Genomic DNA, 26,166 nt, shown 5'->3' on the forward strand with positions numbered 1-26,166 from the left:
ACTCGTTCGTAACCCCCATCTTCCTGCGACAGGACCGCCCCAATCCCCACGTCACTGGCGTCAGTATCTAAAATGAATGCTTTGCTGGGGTCTGGATATGACAACACAGGGGCAGTAATAAGACTGGCTTTAAGTTGTTCAAATGCCCGCTGACAATCTTCAGTCCACTGAAAACGCTTCCCCTTTTCCCCGAGCTGGTGTAAAGGCCGGGCAATATCTGCAAAACCCTTCACAAAACGCCTGTAATAGGAGGCTAACCCTACAAAACTCTGAACTTCAGTTTGGTTCCTTGGGACAGGCCACTCCCTTACTGCAGCAACCTTGGCAGGATCTGCCATCACCCCCTCAGCAGAAATGACGTGTCCCAAGTAGTGAACCTGAGTGGAGAACAGATTGCATTTAGAAGGTTTAATTTTCAGATTAGCCTGCTTAAGTTTCACCAGCACCTCATCCAAACGAGCTAGATGTTCCTGAAATGTGCGCCCAAACACAATAATGTCGTCCAAATACACCAAACACGTTGTCCACTGTAGGTCTGCTAGGATTAAATCCATAAGCCTTTGAAATGTGCTGGGTGCATTACAGAGGCCGAAACTCAAAACATTAAACTCAAACAACCCCTGCCGTGTTATGAAGGCGGTTTTGTGACGATCCTTGGGGTCAACCTCTACCTGCCAGTATCCACTAGCTAAATCGAGGGTGGAAAACCAGCAGGCATGGCTTAAACTGTCTAGGGCATCATCTATTCTTGGGAGGGGATATGCATCCTTACAAGTGACATCATTAAGCTTCCTATAGTCGACACAAAATCGGAGCCCACCCCCCTTCTTCCGCACCAGGACTACAGGTGCTGCCCAAGGGCTGCATGAAGGTCTAATGATGCCACTGTCAAGCATTTGTTTCAGGTTATCAGCTACCTCCTGTTGCAAATGGAGAGGGACTCTTCGTGGGGGTAGTTTAAGGGGCCTAGCATCACCTGTATCAATTTCATGCATAGTCAAATGAGTCCTGCCCAGGTCAGTCTCACCCTGGCTAAAAACAGGAAGATGCCTGTGCAACAACTGTTTTGCTGCCTGAATTTGTTCAGGTGAGAGACCCTTACTTTCCACCCCAAACTGACTCATGAGGCTATCCACTGTCCATGGCTGCACAATGTCTTCCCCCTCCCCCATACACTCTCCCACACCATCTATTTCTATGTCAGTGAAAAGCGTACCCACTTTCATGCCCTTTTTTAATGTCAAAGCGTCATTAGTCACATTAATAACCCGGATCGGTAATGTCCCCTTCTCTATTTTACAGACCACCCGGGCTACAAGTAAATCACAGTGTTTCGACAGAGCTGAAGAGGGCTCCAACATCCCCTGTGCGTAGTCCCCCCAAGCACTTCGAACCATACCTGAAATTATAACTTCACTCCGTGGTGGTACAACTGTATCTGAATGGACAACAACAGTCTGGGGTTCTGATGTTGGATTGGGATCTACAAGGGAAAATGTTTTTCCCATTATCCGGCAAGTCTTATTACCAAGATCAACCACTGCACCATACCTGGACAAGAAATCAAAACCTAGCAGAATCTCTTCTGATGGTATGTCTGACACCAAAAATTCGGCAACCAAGGCTAAAGACTCGAATTGACACACTGCCTGCCAACTCCCAAGGATCTGCATTGCCCCCCCATTTGCTGCTCTTGCATCCCCAGCATACTCCTGTAAATCAGACCCTCCCTTCGTGAAAGACAGCCATGTTTGTTTAGGTATAATAGAGCGTGTGGCTCCAGTGTCAACCAACACATGGCAACTTGACCCACCTATCTTGGCTGCAAGGTAGCCAGAGCCGGTCTTAGCCTTCTCGGGGGCCCAGGTGGACATTGACGAAAGGGGGGCGGGCATTGGGCCCTCTGTGCACGCCCCCTCTAGTTTCCCTGTAGGTATGGGCAGTTGCGTCGTATGTGCCGGTTACAGCCACACTCCCAACATCCTCCCCCCCGCTGCATAACCTCCTGTTTAGCGACTGTACTGCTGTGTGCATTAGCTGGCTGGGAGAAAAGAGCTGACGCAGCCAGCGGGGTAGAAGCGGGGTGTGTTGGATTTATTTTGAGCACCTGTACAGCAGCCTGCAGGGATTTAACCTCCTGTCTCAACCCTTCCACCACCCCAAGCAAAGTTTCTACCTGTTCATTGTCTTTAGTTTTCTGTTCTGAGACCCCCCGGACTTTAGCATCTTGGGCTAAGTGGCTATTTTCCAGCCCCCTAATGAGCTCAAGTTCTGAAGCCAAATTAATTGCAGCCTCTAAGGTTGCAGGTTTAGCACTGCGAAGGCTAATGCGCAGATCGCCACTGCCCACATGACTGATAAAATGGTCTTTTGCCAATAAATCCTGTGTGTTAGGGTCTGCAGATGGGTAAGCCCTAGCAACCAATCGGCGCAGGGCAATACCAAAATCACGGACACTTTCATTGTGGAGCCTCTTTCGTGAGGAAAAGTTAACTCGGTTCCAATCGTCACTATCACTGGGGTCTAGACACCTCCCCATAGCATTTTTCAGTGAAGTGTAATTAGTTTTATCTGCTGCTGATAGCCCACTGTAAACCTCACGGGCTCGACCTGATAGCAAAAGACCCATGAATTTTAATCTCAATGGTTCATCCCAGTTATTTACATCAGCAGCCATTTCAAATTGCTCAGCCCAATCTTCCCAATCCCGCCCAATGCCAGTAAACGTCTCAGGCATAAAGATTGGGCGAGACATTGCCCTATTAGTAGTTGATGGTGTGGGGGCATTTTGATTCATGACTAGTTCAGGGTGAGCTGCGTCGTTCTCAGGTTCTGACATTTTTATATCCCACCACTGCCACCAGTGTAATATAAGTGGGTTTTACCTTTGGCAACAAATGCCAGGAATGTCAGAACCCTCGAACAAACAGACAGTGGAGAGAGTGGCGTACAAAAGGACAATCTTTATTAACAGCAATTCATAAAAAGGAGTGGAGAGTTACGGCAAGGTAAGGATGACAGTCGGGGGGCAACACTAGGCTCCCTTTAAGTTGAATGTCAGCACACAAATTGAAGAACCACTACACACAGAGCTAGTCTGCTTTAAGGCACACCTGGGAACACGGCACGCTAAGTTGAAGAATCACTACACACGGCTAAACTTTTAGCATAAGGCACAAGGCATGCTACACCCTCTTAAGGCACTGCAATAACACACACCAAGGAGAACCATAAGATGTCCCACCCACGGCTTGCCACTCCCCCCCAAGCACTACTTCCCCCACACACTATTAAAATCATACAATAATAATTACGCACAATATAAAATGGACATGTGTGGTGTAAAGTGTAATGTTACTTAACTCGCCCTCTAGGCGAGACCCTCCCCCGGGGTCTGAGTTTGTGTCGCCGTCCAACTCCCCGGGGCAACGGCTTCGCTGGACGGCGAAGACAGGACTGGATTCAGCGTTGCAAGCACAGCGGGCAGCAGAGTCAGTGCTGCAGCAGAAGCAGCGAGCAGCAGCAAGCACAGCGGGCAGCAGAGTCAGTGCTGCAGCAGAAGCAGCAAGCAGCAGAGTCAGTGTTACACAGGGAGCTGTGGCAGCCCAGCACTCTCTAAGGTGGACCCTAAGTCTGGCTACAGGAGGCACTCAGCCTCCCCTCCTAGTCTATGGGGCTAACTCCCCTGGCTACCTGTCTTCATCGCCGGCAGCTCTAAATCACTGCGAACGACACCCTCCCCCAGACCCTCCTGACAGAGTGCGTGCTGCCGTGACTGTTGCTCCAACCCCCACCTGCTGCATCTGTGAGTCTCTTCACTGCTCCTCTCTGTCCCCTCTCCGCCACACCTGCATGAGATCAGTAATTAAGGAGCCCTTGCTCCGCCTCCCACCAAGTCTCACCACAGTATAAACAATGTGTGATCAGATAAGTTGATATCTATTATATTTTATCACTGTGATATCGCTCATCTGTCCTTTGTCTTTTCAGAAACTGCACCTCCACAAACACAGCAAGTTGTCCATATGCAGATGCAACCAAACTGTAACACTGAACATTATCATGTAGCAGTAGGCTATAAAATGCAACGTAAAAGATTCTTACCCTTTAATTGTTGAATATGAATGACCAATAAATTTGTCATAAACTGACTAGCCTAAGGCTAGCCTTAGGCCTAAACTGGAATTTTTACTGATCATAATGTATGTAAACATGAGAAAAATAAATTATGACAAATAAAAAAGCATTACAGATTCTCTTTAAATGGGCTACTAATAGGTTTTAATTTGCTGCTGAACATGGTTTCTTCCCAGAAGTTTGATAAGAGTTTAAGCTCTCTTTGTTCAGTCTGAGTCTGAGTCTTCAGGACAGACTGAGAAGTGACAGCTAGTTAGCTTGCTACCCTCAGGAGAAGAAAAGAAGTCATAGACAAAACTCAACGTTGCTCTCTCCACCTCTGGAGACTATGCTGGTGATTAAAGAATACATTGACGAAATGTTTGATGCTGAACTTGCGCCTTTTCTTCTAGATTGGTAAGTTACTAGCTGTTAATGCTAATATTATCTGTGTGGCAAATTTGTGGCAGTTTTTTTTTAATACAGCCGATTATAAAGAAAAAAATATCAAATAACGCAACATTGTTGAATGCTTCCTGCCCAGTAGGCATTAGCCTATTAAAATTATTTTGTACCTTGATAAGTAGCAAGTCACAGTCATGTGCAGACTAAGCAAACATAGCATACACAAAATGTACAACATAGGCTACTAAAGGAGCAGTGGAAGGTTGTGAAGAAAATAGCAAAAGGTTAAAGATGCAGTTTGTGATATAGAGAAATAAATTCAGAGCAGGAGTCGCGTACCACTCTAATGTTCAATATGAGGCTAACACCAGCAAACAGTTAGCTTAGCTTGGCAGTGGCACAAAGACTGGAAACAGCCTACCGGTACATAGTCTGTGATACTGATCAAATTACAGTAAGTGTCAGCTTTTGCACAGTTCTTCATCATCTTCATACATCATGACATAAACATTAAAAATGTGTGTGAGCAATGACCAATGAACAAAAACACAAATTCAAGTTGACTGAGACTTAAAAGGTGAAATTTTATTACAGCAATTTTCATATCATATCATAATTTTTTTTATTTATTTTCTGGAATGACAAAAACAATTTACAATCAAATTACACCCAATTACCTAGGATTTCCATGGAAAATAATCTTAAAATGTACAGCTATAATGTACAACTGTTAATGTAATTCATTCTGCAGCTGTAATATAAAGACACATAAAGACACGCACAAATTTGAAATTAAATTTGAAATATTACAGGTTGTGTTGAACACATATTTCTAAACAAAATGAAATTGTTAATGAGAACAACATCTTTGATTATTTAACTGTTAAGAGGCTTACAGTATACAGGTTTTAAAACAATGTTAATATGATTTCTTCTTTTCTTATACTTTCCAACTTTGTGTAGCCTATTGTTTTAAATCACAGACAATCACCCGAGCAGATCGTCCATCCAGCTGCTGTTTGTGTCTGTTTTTGCTGCTGCTTGCTCAGTATTATTGCTTTCAGGCCCTAAAAGACTGTCCATAAATGAATCAGCAGTACCAGCCTCAGATTGTGGCAGCAGCTGTGGTCCTGATGTGAAGATGTCATCCGCAAAAATATCAATTGGAGCTGAAGAAGCAGCAGCAGCAGACGATGCATCTAAACCAAGTAAATCATTCAGTGGGTCAGGAGAGGCTGCACCGTTTGGAACTGCAAACACACCTGCACTGTTTGACATGTCACCAACTCCGAAGGTGTCATCGATAAAGGTAGATGCCTGGGTTGTGGAAACTTCAGCTTTTCCCTGATCAGACACATGAACAGCAGCAGGCTGGGTGAACAGATCATCATTTAGGCTGAATATGTCAAAGCCAGAGCTCTGGTCATTTACCTGACTGTTTATGTCAGGATCTGAGGTTTGACTCTTATCTTGGTTTAGAGGTGCTGGGTCAGGAACAATCAGCTCATCTGACATACTGAGTGTTACCTCACTCTCAGCTGACATTGGCTGAATGTCAAGAAAACTAAATCCTTCAGAAGCCACAGCTGCAGAAGATGAAAACATATCACCAGGTGTGTTTCCAAAAAGGTCCTGAGATTCAGACAGACCAAAAAGACTGGAAGAATCTGCAGGAGGTTCATGGTTGAGATCAAACAGCGCTCCTTCTCCAATGTTTCTTCCATCATCTGCTGCTGCATCAAATAATTCGTTTGGCTTTTGAACAGATTCATCAGTTTTGTTCTGAATGACCAGCGGCTCAGTGGGGACAGAAGTGACACTGTCTCCAAAATTATCATCATTAAATGGATCACTTAAAACTTCATTGCCACTTTTCTCAGCTGTCAACTGGCTGAATGACTCCTCAGATGATTGGCTCACTGGTTGCACGGCAGCAGGAAGATCTCCAGACTCAGGTATTCCAGGAGCAGAGACCAACAGGTCCTCGGTCCCACTGCTCTGTAAATCTGACTCTTGATCATCAGTTGGATGAGGAGCTGCATGATCCTCGCCCGTCTCAGTAGTTGAACTGTTGAGCAGGTTGGATACCTCTGTAGATTTGCTTATATCCTCACATTTGTTACTCTCCAGTATGTTTGACTCTGCAGAATTTGACTTCACATCCTCTTGTTCCAGAGATGGGACTTGAGGCGTGTTGTTTTCGTTTTGGATTTCCACTGCAATAGCTTCCTTTACCTTCTCTGTCTTATTTTCATCATGTGTTTTGTCCTGTCTTTCATCTTGTGCAGCCACTTTTTTGCTATCATCTAGCCTCTCTGTGGATGACTGAAACAGTCTCCCCAAGATTCCACCTCCTGGTTTGGCTTCTGGTTTTTTGGCATCTTTTGGTTCAGCCTTGTTTGTTCGTTCATTCCCACCTGATGTGAAGAGCTTAGACAAAGGACTCTTTCCTTTAGACCAGGAGCCCAGTCTGGGCTTGGTCTTTTCAGCTGGTTTTGCAGCATCCTTCAGAGAATTTGTTCTCACAACAGCCTTCTTCTGACTACCATTATTTTCTTGATCATTGGCTGAGTCAATCTTTTCAGGTGGATTTTTATTGCTGTCATGGCTGCCTTCTTCTTCAGTCATTTGTCCTGCAGAACTGTGCAGGACGGCTGGATCTTGTGGTTCATGTGGATTGACTGAGCTTTCTGGGATAACAGCCAAATGATCCGGTGACTTTTGATGCAGTTCATCTTCAGTTGAACTGGAAGTTTCAGTGAGACTCTGAGTATCATGTGATTCCTCAGGCTCCTCTGCAGCTCCATTGAGAACTGTAACATCAGCTGGGGGACTCACCTGACTGCCCTCAACCAACATATCGGTTATTTCTCCATGACATTCATTTTCAGGGAGTTCATGGCTCACTTCATTTTTGCTCTGTTTTTCACTGAGCTCAGATGTCAAATGACCAAAGCCATTTATTTCTTCTTGCATGTCCTTGGACTCATTCACTTGATTTTGTTCAGATTGCTGTGGAGGCTCCAAGATCGTTTGAGAAGGTTCATCAAACTGAGCCACGTCAACTTTGGGAGCAAATCGTACAAACTTCTTAGCTTTATTTGGAAATATATCCGGCCTGTTAACTGCTGGACTGTAGTTTGACTCTGAAGCGAGTGCCACATTTGTCTTCGCTATTCTTTGGTTTGTGTAAATAAAACCTTTATCTGTGGAGGGTGAAGTAAAGGTGAGCTTTCTTGGAGAGATGCTGTCTTGGTTGCTTCCAGCTTTGGTTGGATCAGTCCTCTGTTTTGATTCCTCTGAACGTAACTCAGGTGAGGTAAACCTTGTCGTCTTTGATTGATCCTTGATCCCTTTGTCCTTCACTTCCCCTGACTGGTTGATCTTTAATTGGGTCCTGTCACTTTTCTGATACTCTGTAAAGCTCATGCTATTAGTTGCTATTTTACTGATGTCAGGGCTCTTATTCAGAGCTGGTGTATACGCCCTCTGTGATGAGTTAACACCCGTATTCTTCTTCTCTGGTGGCCAGCTCATTTTCAGTTTGCCTTTCACATCAGCATCTCTCTCATTCCCAGGCTCCGTTACAGATGACTTTGTAATAAACACACTTGCCGAGATGTCTCTTGGCCCATCAGAAGTTTTCAAGTTGTAGGTAGCTGTTGGTTTTTTAGTTTTGGGAGTTGGCGAAGCATCCAGCTCATCTATTCCTTTATTTTTCCCAAGCCAACGATCTTTATGTTGTTTGTGCCCAAATCCCTCATCATAATTTCCCTTTCTTTTAAAAAGCTGTTGGTAGTGAGACATGCAGTAGAACTCTCCATAAAGAGAAGAATAGTTGCGAATGCTGAAACAAAACAAAACAAAGCCTTTTGTGATATTTAACTTTTTTAAAAATCAATCAATCAGATATTTTTGAATTTGATTTATTTGTCGTGCTTCATCAGCTTAGGTGAATGATTTCAGTATTTTTTTTCTTAAATCCTCCATTATAATGTTTTAACTCAAACAGCACATAGAAATTTACTGTGTACTAAATATGGGAATTACTCAGCAATTTATCTGAATCAGTTTTTCGAACCATAAAGTAACCTCACCTGAGCTTCTTCCGACAGTGCTTACAGCAGAAACAGTTGGTGTGCAGGACAAGTTTGTTGGCGACCATTTTTTCCATTGGATAGACAGGTGACAAACAGGCTGAACACATTTCCTGGGCAGGTGACTGGAACTGGGATAATAAAAAACAACTTCAGTTCAATGGACACTGACATTAGAGGACCTCTCTGTCCTGTTTTTATTCCTCCAACTTTCTAAATATTTTAATGATTTTCTTTTATTCCTTTGATCCCAAGTTGTTGAACATTACATATCTATCCTCACTATCACAGCCGAAACTTCTGATTAGCTTGCACATTTTAGTGACCAGACAGTTTAACCAGACACCTAGTATAGGTACAATACAGTAGCCTACACTATTATTAAATTCTTGGTAAAGAAAACAATATGAAGCCAAAGCTTAACAGCTATGTGATTTGAGTGAAAATTTAAAGAAAAAAAAAGAGAAAACTTTTTATTTCATTTCAAATGTGTTTGATAGTGAAACAGACCCAAGGCCTGGTTTAGCCCAACATAACCTAGTTTCATCTTCAAACAAACTTAAATCTGCCTTATTTGCCTGTATTTTGCAGATTCAGGCCATAGAAATAGAAAAACAATTATTTCATCATATTTATTTACCGGTACTGTATTTCCATTGCCAGAGTGAACATTTGCGAACATTTAGTAAATTCTGTGTCTGAGCTGACCTGCTTGTAGCACACTTATAAGTTGTACCTTGGGCCAGGTCATGGAATAATGTACTTAAAGTTCTTAAACTAAAAACATTTATATCTATTAATGATTTTAAGTTTATTATAAAGAATGCAGTGAGGGAGCTCATTGTTTTTTTCTGGAGTGAACAGTGTGTGAGTATCTGACATTTTGTTTTGATTGTTTATTGTCTATCTTGTATGGGCTGATTTGACATGGCTGCTACCTTGGCCAGGTCTCCCTTGTGAAAGAGATTTCTGATCTCAATGGAACATCCTAGTTGAATAAAGGTAAATTAATAAATAAAATATCAGTGGTTGGTGACATGGTGTTCCATGATTATTGACAATATTCAACCCATTAAGATTTAAAAGAAATGACAGGATGAAGAGGCACCAGTGCAAAAAAATAGAAATCAGTTTTTAAGACCTGGTCTTTAAACTGTCATTTATTTCACCATTTACACAACAGAACATACAGTATCAACTATATGCTAATCTTTAATAAAAGAGGAGAAACACTTGATCGTGTGGTTACAGTATAAAATCTATAAGACACAATTTTCAATTAAAAGTCAACATTTTTTAAATATTTTTAGATAATCAGTTTTATGACTAACAAAACCTTTTAGTTTAAACATATTGTGATAAATATACAAATGGAATAACTGCTTTTCTAAAAGTAAAGGACTGGGAATTGCACTCTCTGATAAGTGGCTTGTTTAGTGCTTGTCCTTTGGTTGGCTAAATGTTACAAACACTGTTCCTTCCTCCTTGGCATTATTTTCAAAAGGGCGACCAGATCTTCGCAATAATGGGGACGTTACAACTTCATATCTGGTTGGACTCCCAACTACTTCAAACAGAGCAGATGAATTAGTGTCAGATTGTTTGGTGACAAATGTTGAGGTCGTGGAGGAAACAAATACGTTGCCAAAGCCGTCGGTCTCTTCATATGTCTCACTGACAGTCTTTGTGCCGATGATCCCTGCAGGTTGCTCTGGCACAGTTTTCACCTCAAGCACACTGACCTTCCGTTGTACAGGATTGTTTGTACCATTTTTTGAGGACACTGCAGCAGACTCCTGTCCCAGCTCACTTTTTGCATCCTGGGAACTATCCTCTGTTTTTGGTTTAAATGTGGACATGGTTGGCTTTGGTTGTTCAGCAGGTTTTCTGGCAGCTGAGTGAATGGAGATGAATGACGGGGAGGACTGGGAAGAGGACTGTCTGACCAGTGGCTTATTGTGCATTTGTTTTGTGTTATTGTGTCTAGGCACTTCTTTCTTGGAAGAACTTGAATCTGAAACATCAGTGATCTCTTTTGTTTGGCCTGATTTGGCCTTGCTTGACCCGATACTTATTTTCCTGATGTTGTTGGCCGACTGATGGTTTCGCTCAGATTGGAAAGATTCATCAAAAAGTCCTGACAAGCCCGCAATGTCAGCCTCAGATTTAAGATTAGAGACAGAGTACAAGGCCTTTTTAATAGCCTCTTCAATGTCAAGAAGTTTTGCAAGAGTCTCTTCCTTAAGATTAATTATGTCTTTACTTGCCTTCTCTAGATCTTCAAATGCAGTGTCAACTGAGGAGATACTTTCTAAATCATCATCCTGTGTCTCTACTTCAACTTTCTTTTCCTGTGTTTTACTTTGCTTGGCATTTCTGCTTGGAGTGGCTACCCAAGCAGGGACATTCTCATATAATGTCTTCAAGGTGGTGACGTCAACACTGCTGGTTTCTCCTTCCATCTCTTGGACCTGAGACAGGATTCCTTGGAGTTCCTCTCGTTTTTTCAGATTTTCAAAAATTTCCATTGCTGCCTTCACATTTCCTTTCATGATCTCCTCCTTGTGGACAGAAAGCCTCTGCCGCCGCTCATCCTCCGTCTCCCTTACCTTCTTCTCTCTAAGAACAACTTTATCCTCAAGCTTTTGATGCTGTCCATTGAGATAATTTTGCTGTAAATGGCACATATCAGTCTGACTGTTGGTGTCTGACACCTGCACCTCAGTGCTATGTTGTTTTTTGATAGGTTCAGGATTTGATTTGGTTTTTTGAATAATGGTTTTGTTTGTACATTTATTGTCACTCTCATTTATTACTTTAACCCTTTTGGATAACAAAGGGACTTTTCTGTCCAGAGACTCACTTTCCTTTCTTTCAAAGTTCTGTAGAGCGGCTTGCAACCCCATGCTCATTTCATGTTTACCATCTTCTGCATAACTCTTCATACACATCTGAATCTCCTCAGCTGCATTAATTTTCTGTATTAAATTCCTCTCCATTTCCACAGTGCTGTTAATTACTTGGCAGTTCGATTTGTCCCCTTTAAGTGGTGCTGTTTTCTTTTGCTTCTTGATTTCCTGAGTCACTGAGTTGATTATTAGATGTTCATTTGACTGACTTGAATCTTGCACTGATTTATTAACACATTTTTTGTGGTATGTTTCATGTAAGATTTCTTCATTGGTTCTGCTTGCTTGTAGTTTATCTGTAGAGAGCAAAGGGAATTGCTTGGAATTATGTTTTGGAGGAATCTCTGCACTCTTCCCATTACCATCGATGGGGGAAGCAACTTCAGGAGTAGCAGGAAGTGGAATATTTGGTTCCTCGTCTACAGCTATTGATTTCATCCATTGTGGCTTTGGTGGTAAAGCTGGCTTCTGCTCCTGTGGATTCTCACTAGTCTTTTGAGGGAGTGGAGGTGGAGTTACACACTCAGAGCTGGATGATATTGAGTTTCCATTTGCTACAGGGTTGGGTGTTGAATTCTGTGTTGTAATGCGTGGTTGTCCTTCACAGGTTACTGAAATTGAAGGAGACAATGTTGTGTCAGATGGAGGCACAGACACCACAACACACTGCTTGTGAACAGTCTCGCTCCTCCCTGAACAAGTCCTACCTGAATTTCTGTATATCATTGCAGCTTTATAATCTCCTTTGGATACGTTTACACTAGAATTTCTAAGAGATTGCAGAGCCAATCGAACATTACCTTTTACAACATCTTCTTTGTCTAGGAGCTTCTGTTCTGTTGCTGCATTCTGCAGAGACCTAATAGCTGCCCTCACATCTCCTCTGATAACTTCTTCTGTCTCATCCTCTGTCGTCTGGCCATTACACTCATAACTTACAAAAGGTGGCAGTGATTCTGGTGCACAGGTACTAACTACATCTGCTCTTTGTTGACAAGCCTCATAGGAAACATGGCTTCCCTGACCTGTCGCTGCATCACTGACCTTTGGACAAGTCCTGATTTGCTGGCATCTGGAGGAAGATGAACTGGATTGCGTCGCTGCTGATGAGCTTCCCTCTTGTGCCGAGACATTGATGTTGTATATTTTTCCAGGAACAACGACGTCACGCTCCACATGCATACTTTGCTGTTTAGCCATTTCAAGGGACTTTTTAGCTGCTTTCACATCTCCAGATATAATGACCTCTTTTTGTGCAGGGCTTCCCTCTATGTCAGGACTTTCTGTCGATAGATCCATGTCATAGATAGTTCCAGGTTTAATGATCTCCCGCTCCACACACATGCTCTGTTGTTTTGCACGTTCCAATGACTGCAGTGTTGCTTTGATGTCCCCGGCCACAATCTCCTCTTTTTCCACCATGACGGCTTGCTTTACTGCAAGTTGTTGCTTCGCTGTTAAGACATCCCCAGGGATTATTTCTTCCTTTGGAACACATGTGTCAACACTGAAAGAGCACTCCGATGAAAAAACTTTTTTGGTATTCTGTACATCTCCTGGCAAGACATCAGAAATGGTTCGCTCCACCTGTTCTTTCTGCTGGCAGAGACTTCTCTTTGCTTCTCTCACATCCCCGTGAACGATTTCAGTCTGTTCTTTAGCAAGAACACTGTCACTATCAACTTCATCCCCTGACAACTCAGTATGAAGACTCTTCAGGTAGTGCAGATCTCCTTTCTCAATGCAACTTTTGTACAAGTTTACATTTCCCTTTTCATTGTCATCCACTCTACATGATGCTGCAGTCCTCTGACCTTTGGCAGTGGCTAACAGATTTCCAATCGTTGACTTCACATCTCCCCTCTCGATGATGTGACTCTCAGTTCTGGTCTCACTGTTGCAGATGAGTGAATAAACGGACATCTCTGCTTGTCCCCCTGCAGTCTCTTGCATTACGATTCCTTTTTTCAAAACCTTGTCTTGAACAAGCAATTCATCAATCATCTGGACAATGTTTTGTATCCTTTGATCTTTCTCAAGGTTGATAGTTGTGGGTGACTGGTAGACTGGAAGTTCTACAACTGTTGTGTTCACGTCCCCCTTCTCCACCTCTCTCAGAAGAGTAACTTGAGGCTTTAGGGTTGGTTTAAGTAAGAGTTGTAACATGATGTTCCTGATGTTACCCCCAACAACCTCTTCTTTCTGGATTGTCACACCTTCATTGCTTTCAAGCAGATATTTAGCCATGTTTACATTACTACTTTCATTTGCTTCTATTATGATGCCGCTTGAGTGAACAAAAGACATTTGGTGTAGATACAGCAGGCTGTCAGCAACACTGTTGGCAGTGATCTTGTCCAATGGAGTAGTCTCAAAGAGCCAGGTAGTGCACTTCACATCAGCTTTTGGTATCTCCTCCTCAACTCCTTGCTTTGAGGCATCCTCAGGCTCCTTGATTTTGTCCAGTGGCTGAGATTCAAACATCCAAGTGCAGCGTTTCACATCTCCTTTCTGGCTGTCCTCCCTGTGGACAGTTTTTACTGGACCTTGCTCCTGAGGTTCCCCTTTCAGACTTTCCATCGGTTGATTCTCAAAGAGCCAGGTGGAGGTCCTGACATCACCCTGCTGTACATCAGTAACACTAACCATTCGCACAAACTTCTGCTTCTGCTCCGCTTCAAATATCTGCTTATTGAGCTGCACACTGCTGCTGCCAAAGTCTTCAATGACCCTGACAGAGGGCTCCTCTCTGCTGGCAAGGGAGTCCAAAGGTTGCGTCTCAAATTTCCATCTGGCTGACTTGACATCTCCCTTTTCAACATCTTCTTGGGTGACAGCTCGGATCACATAAACCTCATTCTCTGCTTTGATTGCATCGAGTGGTTTTGTTTCAAACATCCACCTTGCTCCTCGTACGTCACCACTCATTACTTCCTCCTTTTTCACTGTTGTGACCTCATGAAACTGCCCCTCTTTGTCTCTAATGGCATATAGTGGCATGGACTCAAACATCATGGTGCTTGATTTCACATCTACATTGCTTTCCGGCTGTTCCGCAGTGAGCAAGTTCTGCTCAAGGGGTTCATGTTGGATTTTGTCCAATGAGGAAGTTTCGAATATAAACCTCTTGTTCTGGACATCCCCAGTCTCAGCACCACTCTCTCTCTGAATTTCTGCATCATTGTCCTTATTGATCAGGTTCATGGGGCAGTTCTCAAACATCCAAGTAAATTTGTGTACTGAACCCTTTTCTATGTGCTCACCTTGGGTTTGTTCATCAGACATTCTCATCATTTCAGATCCTATTTCATCAAGGGACTGAGATTCAAAAAGTTCTTTGACTCGTGAGACATCTCCTGACTGAAAGTTGACCTGGCTGACACATCTCATGTCTTGTTCTGAATTTGTTTCCTTCCTAATTCTATCCAAGGTTTCCGTTTCAAAAAGATGTTTGACTGTTTGAACACCGACCTCTGACTTGACTGAGTCCTGTATGGTATTGCAGAGCTTCAGATTGTACTCCTCACCATCTTTGATGCTGTCTAGAGGCTGTGATTCAAAAAGCCAAGTAAAGGACTTGACATTGGTTTTGTCAATGGCTTCTTTATCCATCACTTTTTCTGATTTATCATACAAAATGTCCATTGGTTGAGTCTCAAACAGCCATTTGCAAGTCTTGACGTCACCTTTATTTGGCTCTTCTGCTGCTGAAGCATTTTCCTCTGTCTTGTTGAACTTGGAATGGATCCCATCTATTGTCTGGGTTTCAAAGAGCCACTTTGCCGTCTTTACATCACCCATTGTATCCTCCTGTCTGGTAATGCCTTTGATTACCTCGACATTTCCTTCTTCATCTGCAAGCTCATGTAAAGGTTTGGTCTCAAACATCCACTTATAGTTTTGGACCTTCCCTTTGATGAATTCTTCTCGGCTTACTGTTGTGATTTTATGGAGGTTTCCAGAGCTGTCCTTGATTGCATACAAAGGAGTTGTCTCAAACATTTCTTTGTTACCCTTTACATCTCCTGGTGTAATGGCATTTTCCTTCTCAACAATTTCTTCGTCAGAATGAGCAATTTTGCCCAAAGGAATCGTTTCAAAAAGATGTTTGAATCCCTTTACATCACCCTTTTCAATCTCTTGTTCTTTAAGCGAGGCATCCTTTTTGATACTGCAGCTCTCAAACATTTGCTTTCTGCCTTTCACTTCTCCTTGTTCATCAGCTGAAAGGGTAATTTTCTTCAGACGCCCAACTTCATAGGTATCAGTAAGAGTCTCCATGGGTTGAGTTTCAAACAGCCACAGAGAAGTCTTGACATCCCCTCCAATGATGTCTTCCTTTTCTGGTGAATCTCCTTTCAGTGCTGCCAAAGGTTTCATCTCAAAAAACTTCCTTTTGTTGACAACATCAGCCTCTCCTTCACATTCACCCACAGTTCCTTTAAAATTGTCTGCTGCTCCCTCAACCTCTTGTATGGTGTCAAATGGCTGTGTTTCAAACATCCACCTCTTTTGGTCAACTCCTGCTCTGTGCCCCTCTTCCAGTGATATACCCCGAATTATTTTCACTCCATCAGTTCCCTTATTAATCAAGTCCAGAGGCTGGGTTTCAAAAAGCCAGCGGGCAGTACTGATGTTGTTGCTGTTGATCTCTTCCCTGCAAATGGATTTAATTTCATGAATATTGCCGCTGTTGTCTCTGATGGCACAGCAAGGCTCTGCTTGGAAGAGTTTCACAGTCTTCTGGACGTCTCCTTTCTGCTCCTGGAGCTCTGATCTCAGTTTCAGGAAGCTATAGTCTTCTACAGAGTTGCAGCGACCCAAGTCACTCAGTGTTTGAGACTCAAAGAGAAGCCGAGTCCCCCTCACATCTCCTGGCTGGATGGGTTCTTTCAACACTGCCTCAACCAGTTCACCCTCTTCTCTTTTGGTTTTATTTACAGCATCTAAAGGCTGAGTCTCAAACAGCCACGTCGATGTTCTCACATCACCTCTGACAGACGTCTGTCTTTGAGCAAACATTTGTTGGCTGCTGTCAGCATGCTCAAACATTGAGGACGTGCTCCTGACATTTCCACCTTTTAACTCTTCATCATCCAGCAGCTTCTTGGTTGCATGAGGATCCCCAATATTGTCTAGGGTCCAATTCTCAAAAATCCACCTCATGGACTGCACTTCACCTTGATTAGCTGTATCTGCTGTGTTTTCTGACTGAACCGCCTTCATTACATCGTCATCCACGACATCATCAAGATTTGCCCTTAGGTCTGGGTGGATGTGTTTGAAGAGCCTCTTCAGCTCATTCTTCTGCCGTTGCTGATAGAATGTGGAGAAGGTTTCTTTAGGTGGAGGAACGGGGAGGCTAGTCAATGATGAAGGCCCTTCATAGTCCAGGGGTCTAGGAGGTACAGGAGGAGGTGGAGGGAGAGGCAGGTCTTCTTCATCATGAGGGGGTTGTGAAACTGTAACTTTCCTGGCTATGTCAGCCATCTTGAAATGAAAAGAGAGGGGAGTAATATTGTCAGAGTTCAGTAAATGAAAACAATATTAGAAAAAGTACATGCAAATAATATAATGTCATGCATTTGGCAAGTGAAGCCATACTTTACCTTTCTCGATCCTCACTTGATGTTTTTCACTGCAAACCATCTTCTGTCACACCAGGGTTAGTAGGCAGACATCAGCCAGACACACAGCCTAGACTGTGAGTGTAGTAACATTTATAACTTAAGCTCAAACTCTTTTTTTCTCTCTAGAACCATCTGGAAGAATACATCTTTTATTGCATATAGTCCCTTTTTTTAGTATTTGGTAAGCGGATATGTTTTGGACAATAAAAACAAGGATTTTGAGAGTATTTAGTCATTCATTTAAACCTGCATTGTTGTCTACTTGGGGGCAGCAAACACAAGTTACAAATACATACGTACAATGCAATCAGTTGCTCTACCTGATTAATTTAAGTCCAGTATTCACGCCACTGTGCTTTTCTCTAATAAATGCTCATTGCCATCCTGCAGTCAGTTTTCTATTTTGTGTTATAGTTGCAAGAATTGGTCGCCTGCTGTGGCCAACAACTATGCTGTGAAGAGCAGCTGCAGAGGGAAATTGCAGAGTCAGGGAATCATTTTCATTAAGTTTGAGCGGAAAGTTCACTTACAGCTATTTGATCAGTTACTGATATAGGCAGGGCCGTTGCTAGGAATTCTGGGCTCCCTGAAAAAATACTCAAGTGGGCCCCTGCCCCCTGACTTGTCAACTTTTTTTTCTTAGACTACGTATGTATTATCATTTTTTTATTTAGCCTACTTTGTTTTGATGCTAATGCAGCATTACTATGAGTATTAGTCAGGGTCTTATGCAGAATAATTCAGTCATACAAAGATTAGACTACTGGGTTTTTTGTGGGCCATACTGGGCGCTGGGGCCCTAGAATTATCATCACCTTTCTCCCCTATACAATGGCCCTGCATATAGGTGAAGATGAAAGTCAGTACTAATTGGCATTGTTTCATTTTGATTTAATGTAGTGGAATACTGAGCCAAAATAATGAATCATGCATCACTATCAGCGTAGTAGATTCAGACATTTAAAAAAAAAATCTTGGGCACTCATATTAAATTTTAATTTCATATAATTTTTCAAGGATGGCTTCCCCAATTGTTTCTGTAATCTTCTGAAGTAGCTTTATAATCTTGCTACATTCATGGCATCAGGAATTTTCATGAGGTGTATATTCAGTGTATTACAATTATAATGATCCATAATGTAAATGTCAAGCCAATGCAATGTTATTGCTTCAGTTCTAGGTCAAAGGTTAACTGTCTTTGGTCATGCAAGCAGAGTGAAACAGTGAACTACCACAGCACACAGTTAATAGCAACCACACTTCAGTAAGGGGATGAAAATAAAGCAGGAGAATACAGTACCTTACTGTTTTTAGAACTTGTCAGTGGAGAACCAATGAATTCCTGCTGAACAACAGAAATAGAAAGTGTGATTTATATGGCTTTGGATCATGAGAGGCATTATTTTCAGTATAAGTACATACTACGCACTGTTCTGCACATGTGCTATATTTGAGGAATGCAGTAGATTAAGTGCAACATGTGGAGTTGCTCCTATTGTCAGAGCATTGTGGCCATTCCCCACTGAAGCCCTTGACCTCAGTGTGTGGGGAGGAATGAGAGGCATTTCTGGAACTCACTGGCTGTGTTGAGCCTCCTGTGGAGTCGATAGCTGCTGCTCTTGACAGATAGAGAGCTGATCTGTCTCTCACCGAGGAGGAAGTAGATATCCTGTCTCTGGGTAGTCCTGCAGGGGATCCTCCCTTGGTCAGTGATGGGCTAATTTTATCACCTGTAGCATAAAGACAATATAAATACAATAAGATTTACAGCCAAAGTACCAAAGTAACTGGCTTAATAACAACAATAACTGTGGTAAAATAACATTTGGATTGTCTCAAATGTCGATACACTGACTCTTGTGAGAGTAGGACTCAGATATTACTGTGTCCCAAAATAAACAAAGCAGAGAGGGTCTAGGTGTCTAGTGTCAGCAACAAGTTTAATGATAACACTGAGTGTGTGTATTTATAGTGATGTTCATAGTATGTGTATTTATTTATATTATCTTGGAAACTTTCTTATCACTGTTGTAGCTCCTTGTTAATATGGAAACAATGTCGTCCATTGCAGTGTGGCCTCCAAACTGTGATTCTGAGCAGCTCAGTGGACGTGTGATTTATTGTGCCAAGGAGAAAATATATAACAAACTAGTCAGTTTAGGAAGGCTTTGATCCCAGGGGGCTGACAAGATTAATAGGCCCACACAGCCTGCTCGCCTGCTGCCTGGGATGTGCCCCAAATTGCATGCAGTGGATTGACCATGACACCCAAGAAGAGAGAGACAGAGAGAGAGAGAGAGAGAGAGAGAGAGAGAGAGAGAGAGAGAGAGACAGACAGAGAGAGAGAGAGAGAGAGAGAGAGAGAGAGAGAGAGAGAGAGAGAGAGACAGCAAAACAAAACAGCAACTGCTAGCTCAGCTGGAGTGACACAGATTGTTTGCACATTGTTTATGTGAGCCATCAAACCATCAACTCCTGACCAAAGGAATGTGACCCCATGAAAAACATGGAAATGATTTCAGCTTTAACCTGCAGCTGAGTGTTGCTGCTATAGTACCGTGATTGTTGTAAGGAAATATCCTCTAAACATACATAAAAAGAAAACAACAATAACCTAATGGTGAAATAGTGTGGAGTTATGTTAGTCAGGAATAAAGTGGATATGTTTGATTCAGAAAATATTTCAACAACAACAGCCCAGTGAACAATATGGGTAGAGGTCAACAGGCCTGTGTGTTGCACAGGCCATCCAGCTGTAACTAATGTCCAGATTTGAGCACACCTCCTCTTTTCACACACTAAGCCCTCCCAGGACAAAAGGACGGACCAACAAGCTGGCGCCTCTCACGAGTCCGGACTTAAAGCATTTTGCATAGATGGATGAGCAGACAGAATGAGAGCCATGCGCGTCCTCACCCACTAAACTGAGGTCAACTTCATCACTTATCATCCATACATTCACACACAAACAGTTTGATCTTGTTTGTAAAATCCTGTTCTTATCAATTAAAGACATTTCTTGGTGCTTTCTGACTCCTCTTTGATCTGGGTTCATTCTGCAGGAATGAAGAGGAGCTATTAGCGGCTCAGTAATGTCAGGGAGTTTTGGGCTGCTGGCAGCTGTACAAATGATGGTGAAATGCAAATGGTATTTGTTCTTCACCACCACCACCTTCACCACCATCAGCTGTTGCCAATCGTAGCCACATTCACAGACTGTAATGAAAATCTGCATGCCAGAAGGTAGCTCACTCCGGAGGGCCCCGGACCCCCCAAAGCGCACACACCCCGGCACAATATACATTTTTTTCCTTCTTGTTTTTTCTAACCTTTATGCTGCATCTCACTCAGCAGTTCACAGTCATGGAAAGAAGTAAAGCCAATAACAGAGTAATACTGTTCTCTGACCTGCTGTCTCAGACACGTCTATGACAGCGGCTGAAAACTGATAGTCAACTTAAGACTTAATGAAGATGCCAGCGGCATCATCAAATCTCTCATTAGGAAAGACATGCAAAATGGAAAGAATCTGCATCATCTCTGTTTCACTAGTTGACAAAGCCAATAATTCAATTTTAGACCATTTTACAGGTGTTATAATCACACCATTAAGTCATTAGTCGATTGGAAGCTACTTCTATAATAAATTAATTGTTTCAGTTATGGTCTTTTCATCAAATGTTTATTCTTAATTTTTTTGAATTCATCATATATCTTTGTCATACAGTTTTCACACATTTTTTTTACATTATAGAACAAATCATAAATTCATCATTAGTTGTAAACCTAAATTGTTTATTCTAATGTTTTATTCTCTAAATGAAATGTATTTTTGCTGAAATGAAAACAAAGCGTGTCCACTACGACCATCAACATCCATTCTGCTTATCCAAAGAAATCAAATCTCACTGGATAAAACATGAAAACTGTCACACAAAACTACATTATACTATTAACATTTACCATTTCAACCCAGTTAACACTCGAGATACTCACTAAAACACCAGCGTCGCTCTCACTTCCTTCCCTGTTTATCCCCTCTGTGCTGGGTAACTGACTCTCAAGGCCTGTGTGATGTGATGTGTGGCGCAGCCTGTCTCCTCTCTGCCTCGTAGTTCTCTGTGACTGATCGCTTTCTAGTCCTGTGGCCTCAGTGACAGCTGATTTTTATCAGGCTCCGCTGCCCCAGTGGAAGACTTTGGCTATTTTGGGAGGGTGGGCTGGCGGCTGCTGCTGCTGCTGCTCTGGCTGAGTCAATCACCTCTGTTAGTCACCGGGGGACTGGGGCTCCCCTCCACCTCCCATTCCCACAGCTACATTGTCACCCACTATAACGGGCACTGGGTGGGACAGTATCTGTGTCAGTGGGCAAACACACTAAACGTCCTGTTCTGGTTAGACGGTACAATGCTGAGTCTGCTAAGGGCGCTCTTTCATATCGTAATCATTCAATCCAGTGGTTGAAATATGCCTTGTAAAGAATATAAAAAGATTTTCAACATTCTTTAGGATAATTCACTATAAATCGTGCCGGTAATCCTCAGAAACTCTATAGGAGACACCATAGATGTCCCCTCACATTCCTGCCTGTGTCTTATTCATACCAGACACATCTCAGGGTCAAATCGTCAGTATGCTGGGGTGATATCAGTTCCACAGCAGCTCAGACGACCAAGGTCTGCGTCACGGTCAGAGCCGTCAGTGACAGCCTCACTTCTATCTTAAGCATGTGTGCCAACACATAGTTATGTATTTGCACCACTACATCCTTGTCTTTATTTAGCTGTTTCCTTGCAACTCTCAGGGTCAAAGAACACAGAGGTTACTGTTTACTCAGCTCTGTCAGGATTTAAAACTTCATTAAGATTTATGTGATACACTGTAAGCTCATGTCTTTTTATAATTTCACAATATCTGTAACTTCCCCTTAGTCTATCAGAAACCATTAAAAGGACTGTTAGGGATACAAACATTAAATGACTGGATGGGCTTTCACAGGTTTCCAACAGTGAGCTCATGCCTTTGAGGAAACCAGATCACAGAGGCTGTAAACATGGAATATAGCACCGCTGCTCACCGTGAGAGTATCTGGACGCTCTGTTGTAAGACTCTTGAAGCCCTTTCATGGTCTTTACTCCGTCTGCGCGGGAACTTCCCTGTGGATCAACAACATGCAATGTTATCGAGACAGTTACATCTGTTTCAGTGTTGCATGGTTTATAGCCAAGTTAGCAGTTTCTCCTCGTACCCAGCCTTAATGCTGACCTGAGCTAACCACCTACTGGCTTGATAAGAGAAGTCAGTCATCCACTTAACCATATAATGTCAAACTATTCTTTAAAAAAAATACACGTGCGTGCCAGAGTGGCTTTAGATTTCAGGAGAATGTGTTTGGGACCTGGGCTATCACATGCGTACCAGGACCAGCTTCAAGTCAATCCTATACCACCAGATGGAAAATATAGGCCTGATACTGAAGTCTTACAAGAATATTATGTATTGTTTGTTAAAGGGATAGTTCAACCTTTTGGGAAATTGGCACATTGCCATAATCCCTATAGTCATAGCATTAGGTTTGTTACCTTTATTTGTCGATGCAAGCTATTTTTAGAACGGCGGAGCAGAGCCGTGAGCTGCTCAGAGCTACACTACGGAGGCTCATGGGATTTCTTGGTTTCCCTCATCAAACTCATCAAATACACAATCCAACAACTCCAAAACGCTCTGGTGGACAAGTTGTGACCTGCACATTCACCACGCTATGAGATAATAATGTTACAAAACTGCTTGCCAAAAAACTGCACTTGACAGGAACATCAGCGGTTTTGCCTGAATTTATCTAGAAAACAACTCTGTCTCGTAACGTTCCATTATTATCTCATAGCGTGGTAAATGTGCAGGTCACAACTTGTCCACCAGAGCGTTTTGGAGTTGTTGGATTGTGTATTTGATGAGTTTGATGAGGGAAACCAAGAAATCCCATGAGCCTCCGTAGCGTAACTCGCCGTTCTAAAAATAACTTGCACCGACAATTAAAGGTAACAAACCTACTACTAAAACAGGGATCATGCATGGGCCAATTTGCCAAAATGTTGAACTATCCCTTTAATTGCTAATTAGTCTTTTGGGGGGTTCCTGTAACACTATAGAATGTAAAGCACCAAGTGCAGTGAAACATTGTGATATATTGTGTTTCTTCATGTTTGTGCAGGTATTCTACACACCTGTGTAGTGTTCTCCTTCAGTGGGTTGTTATGACCTCTACAGTCCTGCAGGGGGGGGTCTCTCCTCGTGTGGCTGCCAGCAGCAGACCTCAGGTTCAGCCCAGGGCTGCTGTGGTGGCTCTCCTGCAGGTTGGCCTTGGACTCAAACAGGGCACACAGAGCCCTGGTCCCTGAGGACTCCTTCTGAGGGAGGACGTCCATGGAGCGGCTCCTGAACAGGTTGAAGCCGGACGCCTGGAAGGCAGAGGTTGATATTCATTTGAGCTTTTGGACAGTGTGGTTTTAATGACTGACATACTGTTACTCATGATGACAAAAAGAAAACAAACAGATGCACTACCTGCAATTTATGTTCTGCTTTGTCAGTCCTTAGGTCAGCATGACTTTGGTAACTGTTTGAAGAAATATATTGGCACAATAATCAGAAATGATGCTTGTGCAAGCATCATCTGGGAGTTTGTGAGGAATAAAATGAATTAAATTGTCTTTACACCCTTGAATATGACACAAATGTTCAACTTTATTCCCTGCTGGCTCCAGAACAGGACTGGGAAGCTTCCAGTGTGTGTAAATGAATGAACGTGAAGCAGTCAGATGAGGTAAATAACGTTGTAAGGTGAACAGCATTCATGTGCATACATGTATTTTGTAGCACTTACTGTTGCACCAGCTCAGACACAGACTTCCTCTTCCAGTGGGTTGGCGCTGGCAAGACCCTTGACCTCTCTTGACCCCAAGAGAGACTCTTCAGGGACTGGGTCCTCCTCAGACCAAATGTCTCCATGGTAATCCCTCTAAAGGCAGCTAAGGTAAGGAAGAGTTAAATCACTTTATCACAAACATGTTTTTGGTCACTCATCATACAGCTTACAAATTATTTAGAGCAGTAAAGATCCATATAAATCCATATAAATTCTTTATTCGTTCATCTTCCTTACTAGTGCTGAAACACACAACTAAACTTCATTTGAGTTATTGTGTAACTATGTCACAGTGACAGTCATATGACTTTGTTAATGTTTCTGAATGTCTGCACTGAGGCAGCAAACCCAAACCAGCACCTCAGTCTGACTGTGTGCTACATTGTAGTAAGATATGATTATATTGTTTCTAAAAGACTTCCCCCACTCTCAAAACAAAAACAGGCACAAAGGAAACTTAGAGCAGAAAAGGTTATTTTCTAATTCATATTCCATAAATTCATTTGGGGGTAGAAACCCATAAATTACAAAGCATAACACAATTACATTGTTATCATTGCAAATAGATTCCTGCTGTTCTGTTTTTGCAAAAAATCAAAATAGATTTACCTGAGGAGAAGAAGAAGTTGCCTGTGCATATCTGTCTTTCTGACTGACTTGTGGTTTAGGAGCATCTCTCACAAGACACGGTCATTTCCTGTGACCAAAGTCCTTAACACCTTGTGATTCGAGGCTTCCGGACATAAGGACTTGGTACCTTCACTAGCTCTGATAAATTTCTCTGATTGGTCAATAAAACACTGCAGGGGATTATTTGTATGATGGAAAGAGGATCACAAAATGATTGTCTCTCTGTAAATGAAACATGTTATTTTTTGTAGTAAGTGGTAATGACAGCGATGACAGTGTGTAACATTAAAAAAAAAGATGCAGAGGAACCACGACAGCTGGTCCAGTCAGATGTCAGTGCTGAAATGCCTGGCATAGCCACTCTGTTACTGTATCTCATGCCAAAACCCAGAGCAGCAGCATTTTATCTGCACCTCACATGCTTACCATGGTCTTTTTTATTGCCGCAGCAGGAGTCATGTTCATTCACCTCACATGCCATTATTCCTTAATGTGCTTAGACGATGATGTGTCAGTTTGCTGTTTCCATTCTGCCGATACAGGACTCAACCAAAGTGCAGAAAAAGCTGATGCTGCATGTAGTGTTCATTCCTGTTCCTGATTACAGCCTGCTGCAGCTCAGTGAAGTTACAACTCTGCCAGACTATTGCCACATGAAGTTTATACACCAATAAATCAGAGGGAACTTTATATTTCACTTTTTACTTTTTCTTGAGCAGGAAACATGAGGTAACCATTAACTGTCTTTAAAATTCACTAGTCAACTGTGTTTCACAGTGCACATATCACACTCTCTGACAGTTCAAGTTCCTAAAATTCTGGATTAAGGGGCAGGTGAATAGGGTAAACATTTTAAATAACAGATATCACCATGAAACTTCCCAAGTTTATCGCTTACATTAAGACAAATATTTTTTGTATTACAAGTTTTGTCAAATTTTATGTTTGTAGGCCTAAATGAGGCAATATCTGATGAAATATGCATACAGATTTCCAGAACCGAAATCTGAAAATTGGATAAAGCCCCTTTCAAAATTCTTGTTTTATTTTGTTGACATATTAGAGTCAGAAGTTTTTACTGAGGGGATTTTGGATATCTCTTTTTATCACTCTGAAAATACTCTCACCAGCCCTAAAAAAAATCCAATTTTGCCATGTTTTTAGGAATAAAATGTTGTATAAATCAGGCTTTGAATGATATATCAACAATCCCCTCTGTAAAAACCTTCAGAATATAGACAGGAATGAAACTGGAAGGTTTGGTGTCTGTAAGTGCTGCTGAAGTGGAGATTTCGGGCTCAGAGTCTGAGGAAAAACTCTTTTTGAGAAAACGGCCTTTAAAGACTTGTACTGTAAAATTCTATAGATTGTTAATAAATCACACTTTTATGATTGGTTGCGGATACAAAGGAAATGACAATTGACAAGCCTACATAATTGCTCAGGAGAGAGAG

General features: G+C 42.2%; 1 protein-coding gene across 6 annotated transcripts; it reads right to left on the reverse strand.

Moving 5' to 3' along the window:
* Nucleotides 1-9,765: 9,765 nt before the first annotated feature.
* Nucleotides 9,766-24,736, reverse strand: xirp1 (xin actin binding repeat containing 1). Of its 6 annotated transcripts, XM_085805018.1 has the most exons (8): nt 24,692-24,736; nt 24,041-24,185; nt 23,719-23,773; nt 23,382-23,678; nt 22,235-22,313; nt 18,736-18,887; nt 18,458-18,499; nt 9,766-17,017 (listed from the first exon to the last, which is right to left on the reverse strand). In XM_085805018.1, the coding sequence occupies exons 4-8, from the start codon at nt 23,580-23,582 to the stop codon at nt 10,052-10,054; spliced, it is 7,440 nt and encodes a 2,479-aa protein (XP_085661144.1). In that variant the 5' UTR covers nt 23,583-23,678; nt 23,719-23,773; nt 24,041-24,185; nt 24,692-24,736; the 3' UTR covers nt 9,766-10,051. The 6 variants fall into 6 exon arrangements, with proteins under 6 accessions (XP_085661144.1, XP_085661145.1, XP_085661142.1 ...); XM_085805019.1 differs by lacking the exons at nt 23,719-23,773; nt 24,041-24,185; nt 24,692-24,736 and having other exon boundaries at nt 18,458-18,502; nt 23,382-23,629; XM_085805016.1 differs by lacking the exons at nt 22,235-22,313; nt 23,382-23,678; nt 23,719-23,773; nt 24,041-24,185; nt 24,692-24,736 and adding an exon at nt 21,154-21,300 and having other exon boundaries at nt 18,463-18,499.
* Between the last annotated feature and the right edge of the window lie 1,430 nt (nt 24,737-26,166).

This window comes from Trachurus japonicus, chromosome 17 (genome assembly GCF_045865225.1).
Source record: "Trachurus japonicus isolate A0001 chromosome 17, Traja_1.0".
Lineage (NCBI taxonomy): Eukaryota > Metazoa > Chordata > Actinopteri > Carangiformes > Carangidae > Trachurus > Trachurus japonicus.